Here is a 19,548-nt window from a genome sequence, read left to right on the forward strand (position 1 = left end):
AGTACACAAAGTGTCTATTTCTTTAAGCACTTCTTTGCCTTTCCAACCGAGAATGCCACCTCCTCATAGTGATTAAAAGCATATTATTTTACTTATATAGGCAAAGCTTATAGTTTTCTTCTTGGACCAAATACTGAAACTTTTGCTTATCTCAGTTATTAAGTAGGATATTTTCATGATAGATAATACTACAGACTGCATTTTACAACAGGTCCTGTATGATCTATGCTAACTCTAATTTCTAAAGAGTGAAATCCCACTCCATGTGGAATCACAGACAAATTTTTCACTGTATCCATCTGCACCTCTACATCCATGTCTTTAGAACTGCTGAGTTCCAGAAGCTGTTACTTAGGGATTTTTTTAACAAAAGCATAAAAAGATTTGAAGACACAAATTTTCCTACCACCCCCTTTTTTCATACAAACGTGAAATTGTCACTGTGGTGACTATTCCCGCTTGTAAGCCTCACTCACCAGAATTTAGTTCTTTTACCAAAGAAGACATGGTGTTGGTGATTGAATCTGCTGCCACCAGCAAATCATTTCTTAAGTTTCGTCTTGCACCTGAAGCAAGAGATGGACAAAGCACATGTTACTATTATTCACACAACATATGTCTTACTGTTGAAAGCAGTTTTGACCCCGCTGAAAGCTGTCACTGTGATAATTCAGGGTACCAAAGTCCTTGTGAGGGGCACGTGCAGAAGAGTTCTCTGCAGAATGGCCTCATTTACTTATGCTGTATGCAAAAGCTGAAGCCTATCCTCATGCTTCATTTAATCACAATGCCAGATATGTGGAGATTATTCATTGCCATCAAGCTTGCATTTGTGTGGTGACACCAGCAGACCAGGCCTGGAAGATTAAATCCAGCGTGAACTCATTTACAGTGCCTGTGGGGGAGGAGGGAAGAAATGAAGTGTTTTCTCTAAGTTCCCACAGCTCAGTTTAATGACACCATTATTGCCAGATATTTGCCAGATAATTATGGCAAATGTTGAAGAAACACACTTGACCTCATCAAGACTATATGGATTTCTCTTCTCTGCTCCCTCTCAGCCTCTCCTGTAGCTCAAGGACTTTCTTGTATATTCTATAATTTACTGTCTCTGTCTCTCTCTCCCCTCCCAGCCCCCCCTTGCTTTTTTTAATAAAGGAAGCACTACTGCCTCTCTAAACAGCCCCAGGCTGCTTTTAAACTCTTTCTAATAATGCATCTAGAAGTGTTTCCCTGCTGAACCTGGCAATATTCCCATAAACATCAATCATGAGAGATTCTTGTGAGCTGCAGAATACTCCTTTCTTAGGAGGGGTCTGTGGGTAACGTGTGCTTAACTCCCTCAAATTCCAAACACAGATACTATTGTTGAATAGCCGAATAATCAATATATTCTACAGAGTCACTAGTCTTCCAAATGGAATAATTACAGGAATTGGCTACTGTAGATTTTTTAAAACTCACTGAATGCAAACCAATACATTTAAAAATTTTTCTCAAATCCTGAAGAGGTTTTTTTTTAATGTATCCATTAGCAAATAGTTACTGGAATGTAAATTACAGTAGTTAAACTCTCTCTTACACACTCACAGACAACCACTCCCTCTCTAAAGTCTTCCCAAATTTGTGCCTCTGAACTATTGCAAATGCTGTGAAAGAGAAATGGAAAAAATGAAGAGAAAATGTCCTTTAACCATGGCTTGTCTGCATTATGTGTATATAGGCAGATCTCTGTTGGTGCAGCAGAGAATGGAGCCATAAAATCTCAGCCCAACCCCCCTCACAAAGTCGTATGTCAAGATGTGACAGAATGCTGGCTTCAAGTTCTTTGGGTTTGACCTTCCTATCTAGAGCTTACAGTAAATAATGACACAAACCTAGGTATTTATCAAATGCAGCAGTTTTAAAATGTGATCACATAACTTCTTATATTGCTTTTCATCTTGAACAGAACACATTTTTACACTTAAAATGCATTTGCCTGAGGGAGACTTAGCATTGTTTATGGATATTTTATTGTGGCCACTGTATTATTTATCTTACTCTTAACTCTAGAAGAAGCTGTCCCATAACATCATAGGAGCTAGGGCTCCATATTTTTGCTTTTTGCCTGTCTTGATTTTTCTCATAGCAGAAAAAAAGGAAAACATATTGCCTGCTTTTCTTTTGCCACAGAAAATGAGATTAGCAGCAACCTGTTCTGTTGGGACCAGGAATTATGCCTATGTTCAATACTTGAATTGACCAGTGCTTTAGGAGAAAGTTCTTGACTGCATTACAGATTCAACCTTGTCCAAAAATACACACAAAGACACAATTCACAGGAAAATCAAGGGGAAGGGTGCATGAGAGGGCTGAACTGGGCTCCTGAGAAAAAGCACGCCTCCACTGTAGCAGTGGAGCTTACATTTAAACTTATGTTTAATTTGTGCTGGGGAAAGAGGAAAAAAACTTATTCAGATCGTAGAATTGCAATCATGCAAATATTTTAGAGAGAGCATATTAAAAAAATAAGGAATATTTCTTCATTTAGATAACATGGACTACTCACTTTCTGTGTCATTCAACATAATAATTTAATTAGTAGCCTTAGACACTCAAAACACTTTAAAATTTATTCTTATTTCAAAAAAGAGTGGGAAGGCGATGACAGTTTTCTGGAAATACAAGGAAAGGGTTTACCTAGACTTTCAGACTTGATTCCTTTCTAGTCTAACTGGACCCTTCTCAGGCCCAAAGCAAAAAGACAAGGGACAACAGTGACAAGTTGCATCAAGGGATGTTCCAATCAGGCAGAAGGACAAGGAATTTACACAATAAGGATGGTGAAACACTGCAACAGAGAAAATGAGTGACAGGAGCCATCCAGAACTCAACTGGTACAGGTCCTGAATGGCTTGATCTCACTTCGAAGCCCTCTTTCTTGGGGCAGAAGGACACAGTCACTTACAAAAGCCCTTTCCACCTAAACTAATTCTATGATTGTATCATTTACTTCTAGCAAAGTCTTTATTTAAAACACACTGACAATACCTGCTGAGGTCAATAGCATTTTTTCTGGTTAACAGAGCAGTGATAACTGTTCTCACCCTCTTGCATCAAAATTCCTTCTTACCCCAAGCTCCATTTATTGGCATCATTGTCCAGTTTCTGCTTACCTGCTTGCTTTGACATCTTGCTTTAATGGCTGACAAAGTCGATTTTCAATGGCAAAATGCAGCTGTCACAGATATTTTTTGTTTTGTTTTGCTTCATTGTATGCAACTCAGAAGCTCAAATACACGAAGTCAGTAACCACAAGAAATAATGATTCCTCAGTCTCCAGGTGCCTCAGACAAGCTGTTAATGAGACTTACTTTGTGCAAAGGCTTCCTGCACATCTCCTCCCACCCCCGTCAGAGAGTCCTGAGGTGCGTGGGTCGGGGTGGAGCAGGCAGAGGCAGACCTGATGGGCATGGGAATAGGCCGGCTGATGGTGTGGCTGGGCGAGGAGCGTGGGGAACCTGCCCCCTGCGTCTGCAAAACAATCAAGGGGTTAAACAGGGGCTTTGCAAGAGCCTGCCTGCTGTCCTGGTCACCCATCCCTCAGCTTAAAGGCATCGTGCTCTTTGTAGATCAGTTGGGTAGTGTTAATTTTGCTAGAAGAAATAAACCGAAATCAATTGTTAGTTGACAGCAAGGCTTCTGTGTAGAGAAACCAAGCAGGAAAATATGAGTCAAGACCTGATTTCCTCCAAGCATGGGAAAATGTCAGGCAGCTAAATTAAAAAAAATTCCAAGTTAATAAAGACCACACTACAGAGCTCTCTGCCCTCTCCCCTCTCACTCCCCCAGTTCACATGCATGTCTGCTAAACCGTAACCCATTCTGGCTGTGAGAAGGGGAAAACTGCTGGCACCAGCCTGGCTTTCAGCCTGGGCAAGGGACTGGAGCAGCCCCTTTCAGCAGAGCCCTGCCACAAGAGCTGAGCACAGCCCTGCCCTCCGCCTGCCTGCAGGACAAGTTCATGGTACATGCAACCTCTCAGTCACATAAAGTCTGACACTCGCGATAAATACACATTTCTGCTTTTTATTTGGAGCTAGAGAACTATTTAAGCCACTATTAAATTATCTGCTCCACATATTCAGACACTCCCAAAACACTGTGGGGATAGGGCAATATAAATTCCCGCTATGGGTTCAGCTGCTGGAAGTGAAAATGTTTTAACACCAGTCATATAAATGTCATGCTGTTAGTACCTCACAGTTAGGATCACTTAGCTGAAATTCAAGCAGACTTTAAAAAAATTGCAATTTTTACTAATGCAGCTAGGTGAATCATATCAAGAGACACAGCACTCTTCTCACCCTCTGTTTCAAAGTCCTGGGAATGTGCATCCATGTAAGAAAAAATTAATGCTGGAACCCACATCAAACTGCACATAGCTTTTGGAACCCAATGTTTAGCAGATGCAAAGGATGGAGGTGGCTTGAGTGCTTTTAAAGGGGAACTGCAACACAAGCTCCTGGTTGTTTTCAGTCAAAAGTGACTGGGGAGGTGGTGTTTCCCTTATCTTAGCTTTATTTTAAAAATACAGGAGGATTTCTTAACTCTTCCCTTGGCATTTATTTTGATTATGGTATTGGTTGCCACTGCAGCTCTTATTATGTTTGGCAAATATGTTCTAAGAAAGACAAGTGCAGGCCATTGCAGGTTGAGTGCAGCATTGTTCTTGAGACTTTTACAAATTTCTGACCTGGACCGTAAATAATGTATCAGAATACTAAGCTATTTGTTCTTTTATCCTATCACCCCTTTCTAAGAGACATTATCACCTGAAAGCCATCAAGGATAAATTAATTTTATGAGAAATAAGCACATTACTGATGGAAGAATGGAGGATTTAATACTTATAATTTCTTTAATTATTGGTTTTGGAACATTTACATGATGGATGGAAAAGGCAAATTGAATATATAAAGGCCAGATGCTCTCCTGTTTCTAGAATAATCTATACCAGCACCAGCAGAAATGGAGGTATTTAGACCTCTGGAGGAAGGGCCCAGAGCAACTTGGAGATGCTCCAAAGTCCTTGTTAGCCATAACCCCTGCACATCAGGAAGGGCACCCAGGATCTCCAGCTTTCTTCTTTCATGCCTTGATGGAGCACATTTCATCCTCACTCAAACACATTTGCTGAGGAATTTTTGGTTCTCAGTTCTCTGAAAGACAAGTGCCCTTTTTCCCTTGCCTTTTTCCTTAGCTCCCTTTTGCCTTTGAACTCTGTTCTGGGAACACCAACAACAGTGGGAACTTTCAGAGAAAGATGAGGAAAAAAATGGACAAAATTTGCTTCCTGCCATCAAGTCATATTCAGGAATGAACTTCAGAATAGGCATTTTATTTACTAAAAATAACAGATGCCCGCCAGTACTTCTGGGCTGGAATTTTCCCTTAAGAGATGTGGAAAGTGCTGCACACCCAGGGCTTACATTCTGTCTGCTCTGCAGCTACGACTGGGATCTTGTGTTTATGATAAACACAGAATGTCTGGGAAGCACAGGAAGATGAAGCATTCGGAGTTCCTTGTCCAGGAAAAAACTCCTCACTTTTTATACTATTTGGGCAGTATGAGACAGAACTGATGAACAGCAAGTTAAAATGGGAGGATATTAGGGAATGCCTGATTTCAGAGAGGTAAAAACTCAAATTATTTTACTCATTTAGATCCATCTCAGCACAGGTTTGTGGGAATGAAGTGGTATTAGGATTGGACTCCTGCTTAGTGGCTATCAGGACAATTGTGGTTTTCAAACCTGGACCTAATAGTCTGAAATCTGCTATGACAGCCAGTCTTAACTTCTTGGTAAGGTCAGCAGAGAAGACAAGCACTGAATTGCTCTCAAACCTTGACAGCTCTACCAGCTAAGGATTAAAGCATGCTGAAAGGGGAGCTACCACAGCCGTGGATGTTTGGATGACTTCAGCGTTTGTGTAGTACTTGGTTGCAGCTATCAGTGTTCTCATGCCTCCCAGGAATATTTTCAGGTATTTTATTTAATTCACCAACCCTAGTCAAATTGCTACAGCTTTTAAGTTAACTCTTGCTAGATAGGAAAATTTCCCCACTATCAAGTGTCATGCATGCTTAGCATAAAATGCTTGAAATGAAAACCGGCTTTACAGGAGTTTTAGCCCATTGCTCCCTCTGCTGGGACTGAACTGGGATGACATATGGGGAGATCGCACAGCCTCATCAAACAGGGATGTGAAGAACTCATTACCCTTTCTCAAGGAAGGGCAATGGAGAAATAGATAATTCATAAGCATTAGATGAATTGCCAAGCTGCTCATTCCAATTGAATTCCTCCAGAAATTAATTTAATCCTGTTTCTCTCAACAGATCATGAAATGGCATAGCATAATGGGGATCATTAAAAGGAAATGGTGAGAGTAATTCTTTAGCATCATCACCTGGTATTCAGTGAGCCTATTACTCTTGGAAAGAAAAAAGCCATAAAAATACCTCATAGCAGCCTGAAAATGTGCTTTCACTTACACTGTCCAGTGAACATTTTATATGATAAGGTAACTTCTATCACACTGGAAGCTTCTCTTTTGTGAACAGAACTTCAGAATGAAAAAAGACAGCCCTTACATAGAGATGGTATTTGGTCAGATTTGGTTTTTTAAGTGCAAGTCTACAAAAATTAGCCAAATGTTGGTTTTACGAAGATGAGCATTACCTACAAACTCTGCATGCTGTGTCACAGACACAACACATCAGACTTGTGACTGCACTTCTGCTGATGAAAGCAGGAGGAAGTGTGTTTTGTTAAAATGAAACACTTTTATTGAACACATAAATCAGACTGCTATCTCAAAAGTGCCTTTTTTTTAAAGCCTAATCTATTTCCAAGATCCATTACAATACTGAAAAGCTCAGAAACAATTAAATCTTCCAAAATTTACTATTATTAATGTAAATACTTCCTCTGTTTTGATCTAGGCTGCAGAAAACATTTATTTCCCTGGAGACTCATGGGGCTATTAGCATCAGTGCCAACTTTTAAAGATGTGCACAATATGCCCTGACCTTTCTGGATAACATGAGCTTTCAAATTCATTGCCCTTGTCTAATTTAAGCTCAGTTATATTTTTCTTGAAAGTACAAAATTTCTCATCATGTTTTCAAAATGTTATCTATTTAATTTATATTCTAGGTTGGTGTCACTACATTTGAGGTGCGGTTTCTACACCTTACATGTTTTAATTTAGAGGAGTGAGGAAGATTCCTTGTAGCCATGACTCAGTTTGTAGAGTGCCAAGATGTTTCATTGTGAAAATTGCTTCAAGACACTAATGCGGGAAAGAACTGCAAAATATTAATTTTGGTCAAAAGAACACACACACGCACTTCTCAAGCAAAGGAAGTAACACAAATCACAGGAACACAATCACATTTAGGAGTTAGTGAGGCATCCAAAGAGAAGGTAACTTGCTACCTGTTTCAATTCTTCTTCCTAAAGAAAAAGACAATCAGCACATGAGATGTAAGCAAAGAACAAAAAACAGAGCCAAATTTGGAGCACAGGGTTAAAGGTGCAATCAAGACAGTTGAAGATACAAGACCAAGTTAAGGTCCCACCTCTGCATACTTTGAAACACCAGAATAGTGCAAAGTGTGCAGAAAGCTGCTGTCATTTCCTACCCCAAATTTTCTTTGTCCGGGCAGTGACTAACAGCCAGCAGTCTTCACTGCTGGTTGTGGCACTGTGGCATTTCATGGGTAGAACAAAAAGTATCCTGCCTACTTCGAGCTCCCAAAAATCTGCTGGCTCTTCAGTGGGTTCTACTGCTGAGGTGCCACCAATTCGTGCATTGTGGCTGCAAAGCCTGTGTCTGAGGAGGGGCAAGTGACAAACTCATCCTTCGATGCAAATGGATATACATGGATGCATGCTGCATCTAAATGGAGGCATGTTACTAAATGGATTTCAGTGAAATTCCTTCTGCTCTTATCTGAGCCGTATTTGACCCAAGTTGCACTGAATTTCCATGAACTCACTTGAGCTGCCATAGACAACAACAAAACAGATTCCTGTGCTACTCAGGGAGCTTTCTTCCAATGTGAATTTGTGGCATCATCTGTCCTGAAGCACATTAGGTAAAACAAGGCTGCAGATAAAAACACATCTTCCATCTCACCCTAGCCTGTCTTTAAAAATGGACATGCTTTTTGATACCTTGGTTCTTAACTGAGCTCCTCTGTTGAGACATGTTTCATCTGTTTAACAAGGGCCTGCTTCTGTATCCATGAAAATGAAACAAGTGATGTAGGGAAAGCACCTCTGAGCTGAGAGAGGTAGGTGTGGTTGTCAAATGACTCATCTGACAGAACCAGCAACTGAATAAATTAAAGAAACTTTAACTTCAGAGCAAAGTTAAAGGAACTAGCCTAGTGATTCTGTACTGTCAGCTGCAGTGAATAATAGCATACAGTACTGAGGTATTTTTTTTCTTTACAGCTAACAGTTAACTTGCTTTATGTGTCAGTTTCTTTTCTTTTTCTTACTCCTCCTAGCAGCAGGTGACAATGATGATGCAGTGCTGCTACAGGAACGTCATCTGAAACCCCTGAATTAAAAGACCAAGGTAAAACACAAAAAGGGAGGGAAACACAGCCAAATTTTGTGGGTAGAAACAGTCAGGTTCTGCAGAATTCTGTGGTTACATATCCTCCCTCTCGCTTTACTTTGTGTTTTCCTTGGTAGTACCAGGTAGAGTTCCTTACCTTCAGCAGTTTCATGAGGCCTTCTAACTGAACCATCAGCTCCCTTCGGCTTTCCTGGAGAGCAGACATCCTCTGTTCCAGCTCATCCTTCCGCTGTCTGAGAAACAAGGAGACCTGATCAGAGCTTACCCCTCACAGCAGCAGCAGCTTCTAACTGCATCATTTTGCCAGTCTCACTATGGGGACACATGCCTACAGACCACAGGAAAGCAAACACACTGTATGAATTCAGCACAGGGTTTAGAAATGTGGCTACATGAAGGCTAGGGAGTTCCCGCTCACTGGGAATCCTCATAGGACTGAATAGTGATTAGGGAAAAGACAGACACTGACACAGACCCTTCTTCAAAGAACAAATGAGGTTCAAACAAGCTTCTGTTATATTCCCTTGTGCAAATGCCTGGCAATTTTAGCTTTGGAACTCTCTAGTCAATAACCTCACTAGCTGTCAGGAGAAATTAAAGCCATGCCCTGAAGGACAGGAAATTACAGCAGGGGCACTGAACACAGTGAGATATGAGAGAAGCTAAGAGAGTTCAGAAATTCAGACAAAAACCCACAGTAATCTGGTTTTGTTTCTATTTTTTTTTTCTCTGAAAGCAACAGGAAGACTATCACATAGTACAGATATAAGTGCTTGAAATTAGCTCTTTGCACTCGGAGTCCAGTGCTGGTTGCGTGACAGTGGGAATACTGAGCCACTCCAAGTGTGACAGTCTCTCTGTGCTCCCACAAATCTGAACAGCTTTGATTCTGCACAGCTCCACTGCACAGGATGGTGGAACAGCACCTGCACATGTTAAACCACTAAATTGTGGCAAGTTTCCACCTACAAGCAAAATAAAATTGTTGCATTATGGAAGTTATGATATAATTAACATTACTACTGAAAAATATACATGTATTTTATATTCTACTGCATTGCAAATAACATATGAACACTATGTTGTTAGCCTTGTACTACCTACAAAATATGGCAATTTAATTCTAAATGGAAAAGCACTGGAACCAACAAGACTTAAGTAGATTTCCTATATTTAGGGCAATATGAAACTCTGATTTTGAGCCTTCACTGTAAGTGAGCAACTACAGATATAGTCAACATTGATTTCTACAGGACTGCTCATGTGTGCTATCCCTCACCTATATAATAGGATCATATAGTAACACTGCCAGGTTGCATTTACTCTTCTGAAGGATTGATCTATTTCCCACTAAAGAATGCCTGTGTTGGCTTTTCTTTTTGAGACAGGTAATGCTTGGAAATGCTATGAACTGTACAAAGGCAGCAGAGTTTATTATTTAATGAAAATAAGGTCTGTGTAATTCAAAGTGGCAGGTTCTAGCACAGAGCTCTGCTGGGCTTTAGATCCATTCCACAGGGAGAGAGGAGCTAAGCAGTGTGCACTGTACAGACTACTCCTCTGAGGGTTTTCTCCTGCTGTACTCCAGAGCAAATTCTTGGAAGTAAGGGGTTTTCCAACCTGTCTCCAAGACAGTACTGGTAATGCGAAGGAATGCTGTGTTCAGGACCTTGTTTCAGTGAGTGCCACACTACAGCAGCTTGTGAAAGATGGTGGGACAGGCACCCACAACACTGTTTACAGATTCCAGCATTTCTTAATACAATGTGAACTAAATTGCTCCACAGCCTTAAATGCTTCAAGCCTGAAAAATCAGCAGGGTAACAGACATAAATCAGGGCTGCTACCCTTAGTTCTGCTGTTTTACACGTAAGAACAGCCTTATACCATCTTAAGTGTCTAGGAATTCGAGGTGGTGTCAAAATTCCCCAGTAAATCCGAAGTCAAGACATTTGCCTTTTAAATGGTGAACATTTCAGAAGGAATGCAAAGCAGTTCAGACCCAGAGATTAAAAGTTATTTTCTGATTCTCACACTGCATATTAAATCAGGGAAGGTATAAGTGAGGAATTCAGTATCACTGCCTAAGGACATCACACATAAAAAAATTAAAATAAGGGGATTATGCTTTAATACGTGTATCAAAATTGAAAAGAGGGAAAAGCTAAGTAATCAGCCTGCTAACACTGCACAATCATTCTTTTTTTTTTTTTAAGTGTAATGAATTTTATTAGTCAACTACATAGAAAGCTGATTTCCTAAACCTGCTGAAAATGGACTTTCAGTTTGATGGACAAAAGCTACATTACTGGTATATTTTACAGTGTACACATTTTCATGACAGTGTTATATGCCTCACACAATGTCACACTGTACATGTCTAGAAGTAATTACACATTAAAATCACTCATAGAAACGAAGAAGCTAATTTGTATTTAGACTGGAAAGCCAAAGTAATGATTTGTGAATCAGAAAAATATTTTTGTGTGAAAAACTCCATAATAAAACTATCAAGTATTTGTAAGGAAAAAAATTTAGCTCAGTTTCTTATAGTAATTTCCTTTGGATATGCATCAGACCACTAAAATATTAGTTGTGTGAGGAGTGGCTAAGTGGCAAAAAATGTTCATTAGTCAGGGGGCAGAGCAATCTAGCATTGTTTCACTGGAAAGAAAGTGCTTACACTCTCTTCTCTATTCATATAGAGCATTTTGAATAGCTCTTATTGGATTCTCTGTCTGGCTCTCACAATATGAGCTTCAGGATTTCCAGGGAGCCCATGAATCTGGGCCAATGACAATTGTACTTCTTCAATGTGATATACATGGACATTAGCAAATCCATGTAGAGTGTCGTAACTAACATGCAGTCACATCCATATTAATATTTTTAGCTTGGCAGGATAACTAAAGGAAGGATCCTCTAATCTTCAGCAGCTGCAGATGACATTACTCTTCACTCCCCACGTGACAAGGAGGATCATTCTGCAGCCTGGTTTTGCACCATGAAGAGAACTGACCTCTCCTTGGAGTTCAACACATGGGGGAAATTTCCGAAGATTAACATCTAATTCTGGCTGTATTTTCATGTAGTTCTCTATTTTCTTTAGCATAAGCTAGAAATCTTTGTAAAGGCTTTGTTCTGAACATTTTTTCCCATATAATTAATGGTATTTGGACCAGGCTGTGGGGACCTGTTCCAAATGACCTAAGGGCCCAACTCTGCAAATACTAATGCATATGCTTAATTTAATGTAGAGGAGTAACGTGAGATTTCTCATGCATGCAGTTTAAAGCATAAGCTTAATTACTTCTAAGACAACAGACTGCACCAAAAAATGGATAAAAAATACATATTGGCTGATTTACTTTAAAAAGCCTCCAAAACCATAAGCCAGGCTTATCTTTTATTTCTTCTCTTACTGAGAATGACTGTTTGGCCCCTGTCAAGGCCAGAGGTTTTGTTGCTGTGAGCTTACCTCAGGAGCCGGAGCTCTGCAAGGAGAGTGGGATTCTGTTGGGCCTTCTCTGGTGTGGGCTGAGATGCTTGCTCATGCTCAAGTCGCAGCCTCTGGATCTCCTGCAGGATTTCTCTTGGGGAGGAGAATAAACAGAAGACCATAAGTAAGTTATTTTCCACAAAAGCAGCTCCCAGGACATTGCAAGAGGTGAAAAAGTATGACTGTATTTAGCTTTTAATCAGCAAAGATGTAAGTAAAATGACTTGTTTGCAGCCAACCAAAGAAGCTCTCAATAATGGGAGAGGCTTCTGGATATTTTCTGAATAAACTTTTAGGATTCTGTCATAAAGGGAAATCATTCTTCAAAACCCCCCCAAAAATACAGGTAGACATAAAATAGCTCCATGCTTGACAGAACTGCTCCCTTTTAATTCTTCACCATGAACACTTCCAGCACCTCATGAACTTAAAAAAAAATTGAAGTAACCTTTCTGGACATTGTGGAGTATCAGAGAAAATATTTAGCCCTGTAAAATACTTTTAATGGAAGCAGAGATGTGAGAGCAGCTGACAATTCACAGAAAAGCACTTTAATACGACTTGCTACAACTGGCTTGTGAGCCCTGGAGTGCTGTCAAAAGGCTAATACAAAGCTTCACAGCAGAAGGTTGAAACCTCTGTGAATTTTGTCTCTTCTTCACAATGTGCTGGAAGCAGACGGTCAGGAGGCAGCCTCAAACTATGAAAGGCAAATCGAGACTGGAGCTGGTGGTGCTCATTACATGGTGACAGAAGGCAGTGCAGAGTTTGGAATAGGAAACCATCTGGTCTGGACTAGCCTCTGTTTTATGGTCCAGCACTAAAAGCAGAGCTCTGCTGCCACACATTTCATGGCATCAGGCAGTCTGGTAGCCAGGGCCAGGTTCGCTGCTGTTAACAAACAGGCATCACTCCTCTTTTGGGCCGGCTGGCCTATTTCTCCTGGACACTCTCTCTCAGTCTCAGTCACATCTGCACCTCCTGTCTCATTTGATCAGCAGCCTAACTTGCTGCTAATCTTCCTGCTAACCTCTCCCAGGCAGACTGTGTTCTGAAAAGCTTTAATCATCTTTTTCCTGAATAAAAGCAGGGGAGCATAACATTACAAGCGTGACTGATCCTTTTATCATTTCATGTTATAGTGCTACTGAGAATCCAATAGAAAGTTAATCCGGTTTTGAAACAGGACAGACTTTTTTAAAAAAACTCTTAACAAACAGCAGCTGCAAACAGTAAAGCATCCATTATTATATCATGTCATTGGACAGTACACTTCTGAAAACATGGTATGGCTATGGATTTCAGAGCCTTTATCTTATTTTATGGATGTTTCTGTGCTCTGTTTTATTGTAGGGGAAGATGTATGTGCCTGTGCTCATAGTAAAAATATAGGTGGCAAAAAATGCTAAGAAATAAACACATATGTAACATATGGGCCTGAACCAAACCAGGTACTTAGTGGATCCTTACCGGTTTTTATTTTCAAGCTCTGCAATCAGCTGCCTTTGCTGCTTGTTGGCATCAATGGTGAAGGAGATATCTGATGCCCCTCTCTGCTGACTCGGCTGCTGTTGGAAAACAGAGAAGGCTGCATTGAAAGAGGAATAGCCAGCATGCACCATGAGTTCAACACAGATCTGTTCTGTGAAATCTGTTTACAGAAAGTGCAGTACCAAGCTTGCCTACACTAAAAAAAGAACATTCATGTTGTGCTCATACCAGTATGGAACCATTGCTAGTAAAAGCAGAGTAAGTGCTAGAGTAAATAAGACTCCGTGTTTACCATCCTGTCAGTCAGTGCTTTTTCCTGCAGCTTCCTCTGAACCAATCATAAAAGGCAATGACACTGCTGCAGGCAGTTGCTGTAATGTGGCTCTTGATATTGATGCTACAGACAAGAGGAGCACACTGAAGCAAAAACCAGTGTCTGCCTCCAGAAAGAACAGGATGTGTTTCCAGTGCAGAGACGCTTCACCCTCTTGAAAGCACAGTTTTACTTTCAGTTTGAAAGCAGTGGTCTGTTTTCAGTCTGGCTGTATGGCCCATTTGGCCAAGTTTTCCTATCTGCTCTCATGATACTTCAGGAAACCTCTTTCCCCAGTCCTTCAGGTACAGCAAAATCTTTTTTTCCACCAGTAAAATGATATGAGATTTTGTCTCTCACCAAACTAGGCAGTGCTCACTACAGCTTCATTGGACTATGCCTTTTTTGCATGCTCATCAGCAACAATCAATCATTGTTTTCCTTGTTCACACTCCTGTATTTCAGTATTGCAACAATGACAACACAGAGCAGGACATTTAGAAGTTTCACAACAATGAAAGATACCTATTTATTTCTAACTCCAACCTGAAAGAATCAGGTATTTAAAAATACCCTGCTGAGTTACTGCTGTGATATGAGGGCTCCTCACCACAAAAAGCCCTGTGAAGTGTAACTCTGGAGTGTTATTTTATTTGACGTCAGGCATCTTCCCTGCCAGGAGGTGAATCCTCAAAAAGAATGAAGATATATTTCAATAGCCTAACAAAGGTTAGGACTGTCTGTAGGAAAAGGACAGTATGTTTCCCGCCCCCCCCAACCACTTACTATCTTTTCTGCTGTGGATACATTTTCCCATTAACACATCAACCACAGGGAAGCAGAACAGTGCATAAAGAACTGATACACACTAGTGGATATCATCACCCATACAGGAGGAAGCAGGATCTTTATCTTGAATGCCTACTGTTATCAATATATTCAATTCCTTAAAATCCAGAATGACTATCAGCAAAGCTTTAAAAATGTCCACTGCCCCTACTGCGCATCACTCTTTTGCTTGTAAAGATTTCTCTTTATAGAAACCTCCCCTTTTCCTTCTGGTCTCTTTTGTTCAAAGAGCAAAGATAGATGGCAATGAAAAATTCAGTATTTTCCTTCAAGTCAGCTCTGCTTACACCATTTTTCCCTGCATCAAGGACACATGTTATATGGAACTGATGTCCACTGATTTTCAACCAGAGACATTATTAATGGGAAATCATGTTCCCATAAAGAATTACTGTCTGTCTTTCAGAAATAAGACAGTCACCTACAGGTTGCCTTAAATTTGAAACACTGTGTCACATGTCTGGAAATGATTGATTTGGGCTAGACTGGCAGAACAGGAGCACCCCTCTCCTCCCAGGCAGCTGCAGATAGTGTGAAATCTCCATGACATCTGCATGGGGCAGCAGACCCATCTTCATGTGGTCTGAATGTGACTCAGTGTCTTTACACAATGTGTGGTGCCCAATTTCACCCTTTCAATTGACCCCACAGTGTGAAAATCTCAGTGTGAAAATGTTTCTGGGCACTCCAGACCTGCTGCTTTTCACTTAACCATCATTCATGGACCCTTGTTCTATCAAATGGTCTGAGATTGAAAAAAAGTAGATAGGCTGATCTTTTATATACCATTTAAGATTTTATATACTTTGATAAGGTTCCTGCTTCATTCTCTCTTGTTCCTGAATGCCGTTAGTAAGGTTTTAGCCTACCATCACCTTCTATCTTTGGACACAGAGAGCAGAATAATCATTGCCCTGAAATGAAAATGGGAGCCAGGGCTAATGTAGGGGGTCATTACAGTCATCCTGCTGAAGAACATTCTTTAATATCCTTAGTACTTAAGGCCCTAGTGGCTGTGATATTCGAGCTGGAGAGTAAAATGGATTCACCACCCCATTTTTCCAATGCAGTAAATCATTAACCTTTAACCAAAGCTAGTCCAGACAATATTCTATAGTCTTTCCTGAGTTCAAGATGTCAGGCTCCCTTTGATGCAATTATTGAAATGCCACTGCATTAGTATATAGATTATATGCATTAGTATGTGGATTCTTTGGATTCAATAGACTGCATAAAAGTGTTATTATTAAAGCATAACAGCCTCGATGAAAAGAGTAGGGAAAAATAATCCATTAATCATTAGACTGTCAGACGTAATTTCCCTGATCTTGCCAAGCCCCTGGAACACGACAGAAGGGAAGTACCTTCCTTTAATTAAAACACTTACTGATGAAGAAGTTTCTGCTGCCAGCCTTGCTGCGTACCTGGCGATCAGCTTGTGTTCTTCATCCAGCCGACTTGCACTGTCAAGGACGCTGCTCAGGGGGAGGGGAAAATGGGAAGACAGGTTTATACATGGCAGAAACACCCTCTGCCTCAGCCAGCCACCACCTCACACCCCCACACGTCAGAACAAAGGAGCAAACTGTCACCAAATTAGGAACAGCTGATGTTAATTGAGCAAGGGGGAGAGAATTTCCCTAGAAAGATCAGCACTAAGGGGCTGGGCAGCACCTTCCCTTGGGGAGAAAACAGCAGCGCTCTGTAGCCCATAGTAAAAGTTGTACAGGATGCAGCTTGAAGACTACTCTGCACAAAAAGGGTCAGGAGGTGGTTAGGACCATTAGTCAGCATCTATTTCACAATTCAGCTTTGTCATATCACCTGGAAGACTACTTTTTGGTGAGAAGCCTCAGTGTTTGTCAAGAAAAACTTTAGAAGCTTTGTCGTATTTTCACCAGAAAACAATGTTTAGGACAGTTTTGCAAGTCACTTACCAAGGTCTCATGGATCATTGACTTAGGAATTTATAATTAGGCTTTCTCTTTTATTCTTGATTTCTTGCTATTTGGGAGCAAGACTTCACAGTGTCATGTGACTGTGATCAACAAGTTAAAAAACTAAACAGCAAATATGATTAATTCCTCTAAAATATTGCACCTTATTATTTTCTCTCCTCCAAGAATATAATATGCAAATATTTCTCTCAGGTTAATGCTTTTCCAACTGTCCTTACTTTAAAAGGAAGCTATTATTTAGTCAGATGAGCAGGAAAAAGGTAATATAGTGAGAATTTTCAATATTTCTAAACATTAAGAAGTTTGCAGACAAACATCAAAAATTAACAAAACCAGAAATCTGAAAAGGACTTCGTTGACCCTGGACAATCCTGGGTTTTAGAATCCTATACTGCATTACTTTTAGTATACATAAGAATTAAAAAGATGAAGTCCCTAAGAAGTGGTGAGAGGAATGTGGAATTGCCATGTGGAATACAAGGCTGCCTGTGGACTTTCCCAGACAGAGGCAAGTCTGGCCTCTTTTCTTATCCTTTGGCTACTCTATAATGGTTTTTGGCTGAAGGGAAACAGGAACAAACCTCCCTGCCCAGGGGCTCTTCTGGGCATGTAACTGGTTGCTGGCAAATGAAGAGTCTGGGCATGGGATTTTATTCTGATTTTTTTTCCCAGAAATTGTACCTTGAACTTGAAAAGCCTTTCAGAGGAAAACCGCACTTGTACCAAAAGCTCTGCTTTTGAAGAACTGATATATTTAAAAGAAATATTTCTCTAAAACTTCTCAGTGAGTTCATATCCCCATGTCCTTCAGGGAACTACAGTGCACATGTGTTGTTTGGCCTGATTAAATCCACTGGGATTTAAAAGTTTTGTGTGAAAGATGAGCAGTGGTTGATATTCACTGATCATGAAACTAAAGCTGGGTGTCATGTGGATTTGCTACAGCTTAGTGATGCAAGAGAAAAGAGACAAACATCATATTTTTCTCATTGTGATAATAACCTGTGAGACCACAAACATGAAGTTTAGAAAAACAGTAAAGCTCTGAAAACTGAGACACAGAGAGGTTCTGTGTAAATGAAACTTGTGCTGCAGACTGCATGTAAGACTTCTGGTGGTAGATGACCACTGAATTTTTGGTTTTGGTTATGTTTATTTTGTTACATATACAGCTTAATTTTATGCTTACTGAGATTCTGGTGGGGTAACAGATATACCTTCGGGAAAGCTAAAGCTAAAAAACATTTTTCTAACTTTATACAGTTCTGCTTCTTACATACTCAAGCTTACTGTACTAATATGTCACCCACAGAAAGAAAGGGGCGAGCAACATTATGTAAACTGGGTAATAAGGGTTACTTTCATGACAGTTTAATTAATTTTTAATTTTACCATAATGACTAAAACATGGCATCCTAATAGATGGTTGTGAAAACAGCAAGCATTCAGCATCAATTCTCCTTTTTATGGCAATGTGCAGGCATATCCGTCTTGTAAAAATGGATTATGGTTCCACTCGTTGGCATAACCCAATCTACACCAGAGTTCTGAGATGTGAGCTAACACCTAAGCCAACTGCTTTACTGAATTAACCAAGCCACTTGTATTAGTGGCTTACTTGTCTTACTTGTATTCAATACCTTTGAGTCTTACTTGTATTTAATACCTTTGACATATATTTATGCGTGGGTGGATGCCATAAAGTAGGTGTAGCAATGTGTCAAATTTAGTCTATGAGTGCTGCAAGTCACTAACCCCAAAGCCCTGAAAATTAAATTTCAATGTCTAAGATAAATGGACTTCTGGAATATACCTATTCTATGTGACCATTAAGCACATTAGTTTGCACAGCAGCATTAGCCTCAACTGCCAAGAATTTTTTGTCTCAGAGTTCTCAGATATACCACACTTCAGTTCTGTTTTACTTCACCAATTTCACAGAAAACCAGAAATACAGTGATACAGTAAGACAATCATACACAAAAGGTTAAAAATATTATGAAAGTGTGTTCAGAATTTGGGACCCCAGGGGAATGATTCAGGTATCCTTTTGAGAGAAAGGATTGCATACAAATATCCTACTGTTGTTCCTTCTTTTCTAAAAATCACTGCTTCTCCATTAGTGACCATTTCTTTAAAGACCTTATAATTATTAGCAATAATTGGTCTGGCACCTATCACCATTCAGATGTTGAGTGAATATCCAATATTAGCACCTGCACATTAGGACTTCTGTGGTCTAAGGTAGCTCCATTAAAAAAAGGGATCTCAAAACTGCAGGCAAAGGATGAACAATATTACAACTTATGAGCAAAGGAGTGACTCTGGAGGATCTTTGCTATTTCTCAGGCTTCAGGTACGTCAGATCAGCCTGTTCTGCAGTAGGCACCTGGCAATGACTGATGTGGATGTTCCCTGCTGGTTTTACAATTGTGACACCATGGGTTAGAAAAGTCTTGTGAAATTTTTGCAAGAGAAGTATCAGTGCAGTCTCCATGACATGCTCTTATTCTACAAACGCTTCCTGAATAAATAATTTGCTATGGAAAATACAGACAAATTAAAGGGTCAGTTTCTAAGCCTGAGGGCTGAAAAAAAAGAAAAGGCACAACAGCAACACACCAAATGTTCTCTGAGGACTGTTTAGCTGCCACACTTTCAAAACTGGCTTGGTTTTAAGACATTTTAAACCAAGACAAATCATCTGAGTCCTCTACTATTGTTAAATTGCCATTTACTTTAGAATCACAGAGATTTTACCACCAAAATATTATAGCATTGAGCTATGTGGGAATAAT

General features: G+C 40.1%; 1 protein-coding gene across 10 annotated transcripts in view; it reads right to left on the bottom strand.

Annotated features, from left to right (window-relative positions):
- DTNA (dystrobrevin alpha) overlaps positions 1 to 19,548 on the bottom strand; it is a 221,230-nt gene that overhangs the window by 14,392 nt on the left and 187,290 nt on the right. For all 10 annotated transcript variants that reach the window (XM_041473811.1, XM_041473813.1, XM_041473814.1 and 7 more), the window contains 7 exons: positions 16,180 to 16,267; positions 13,610 to 13,707; positions 12,119 to 12,232; positions 8,777 to 8,873; positions 7,488 to 7,505; positions 3,357 to 3,516; positions 477 to 566 (listed from right to left, as the gene is read on the bottom strand). In XM_041473811.1, the coding sequence (XP_041329745.1) occupies positions 477 to 566; positions 3,357 to 3,516; positions 7,488 to 7,505; positions 8,777 to 8,873; positions 12,119 to 12,232; positions 13,610 to 13,707; positions 16,180 to 16,267 (665 nt within the window). The remainder of the gene's footprint in view (positions 1 to 476; positions 567 to 3,356; positions 3,517 to 7,487; positions 7,506 to 8,776; positions 8,874 to 12,118; positions 12,233 to 13,609; positions 13,708 to 16,179; positions 16,268 to 19,548) is intronic.

The sequence above is a fragment of the Pyrgilauda ruficollis genome, unplaced genomic scaffold, assembly GCF_017590135.1.
Source record: "Pyrgilauda ruficollis isolate IOZ18807 unplaced genomic scaffold, ASM1759013v1 scaffold30, whole genome shotgun sequence".
In the NCBI taxonomy this organism is placed as follows: domain Eukaryota; kingdom Metazoa; phylum Chordata; class Aves; order Passeriformes; family Passeridae; genus Pyrgilauda; species Pyrgilauda ruficollis.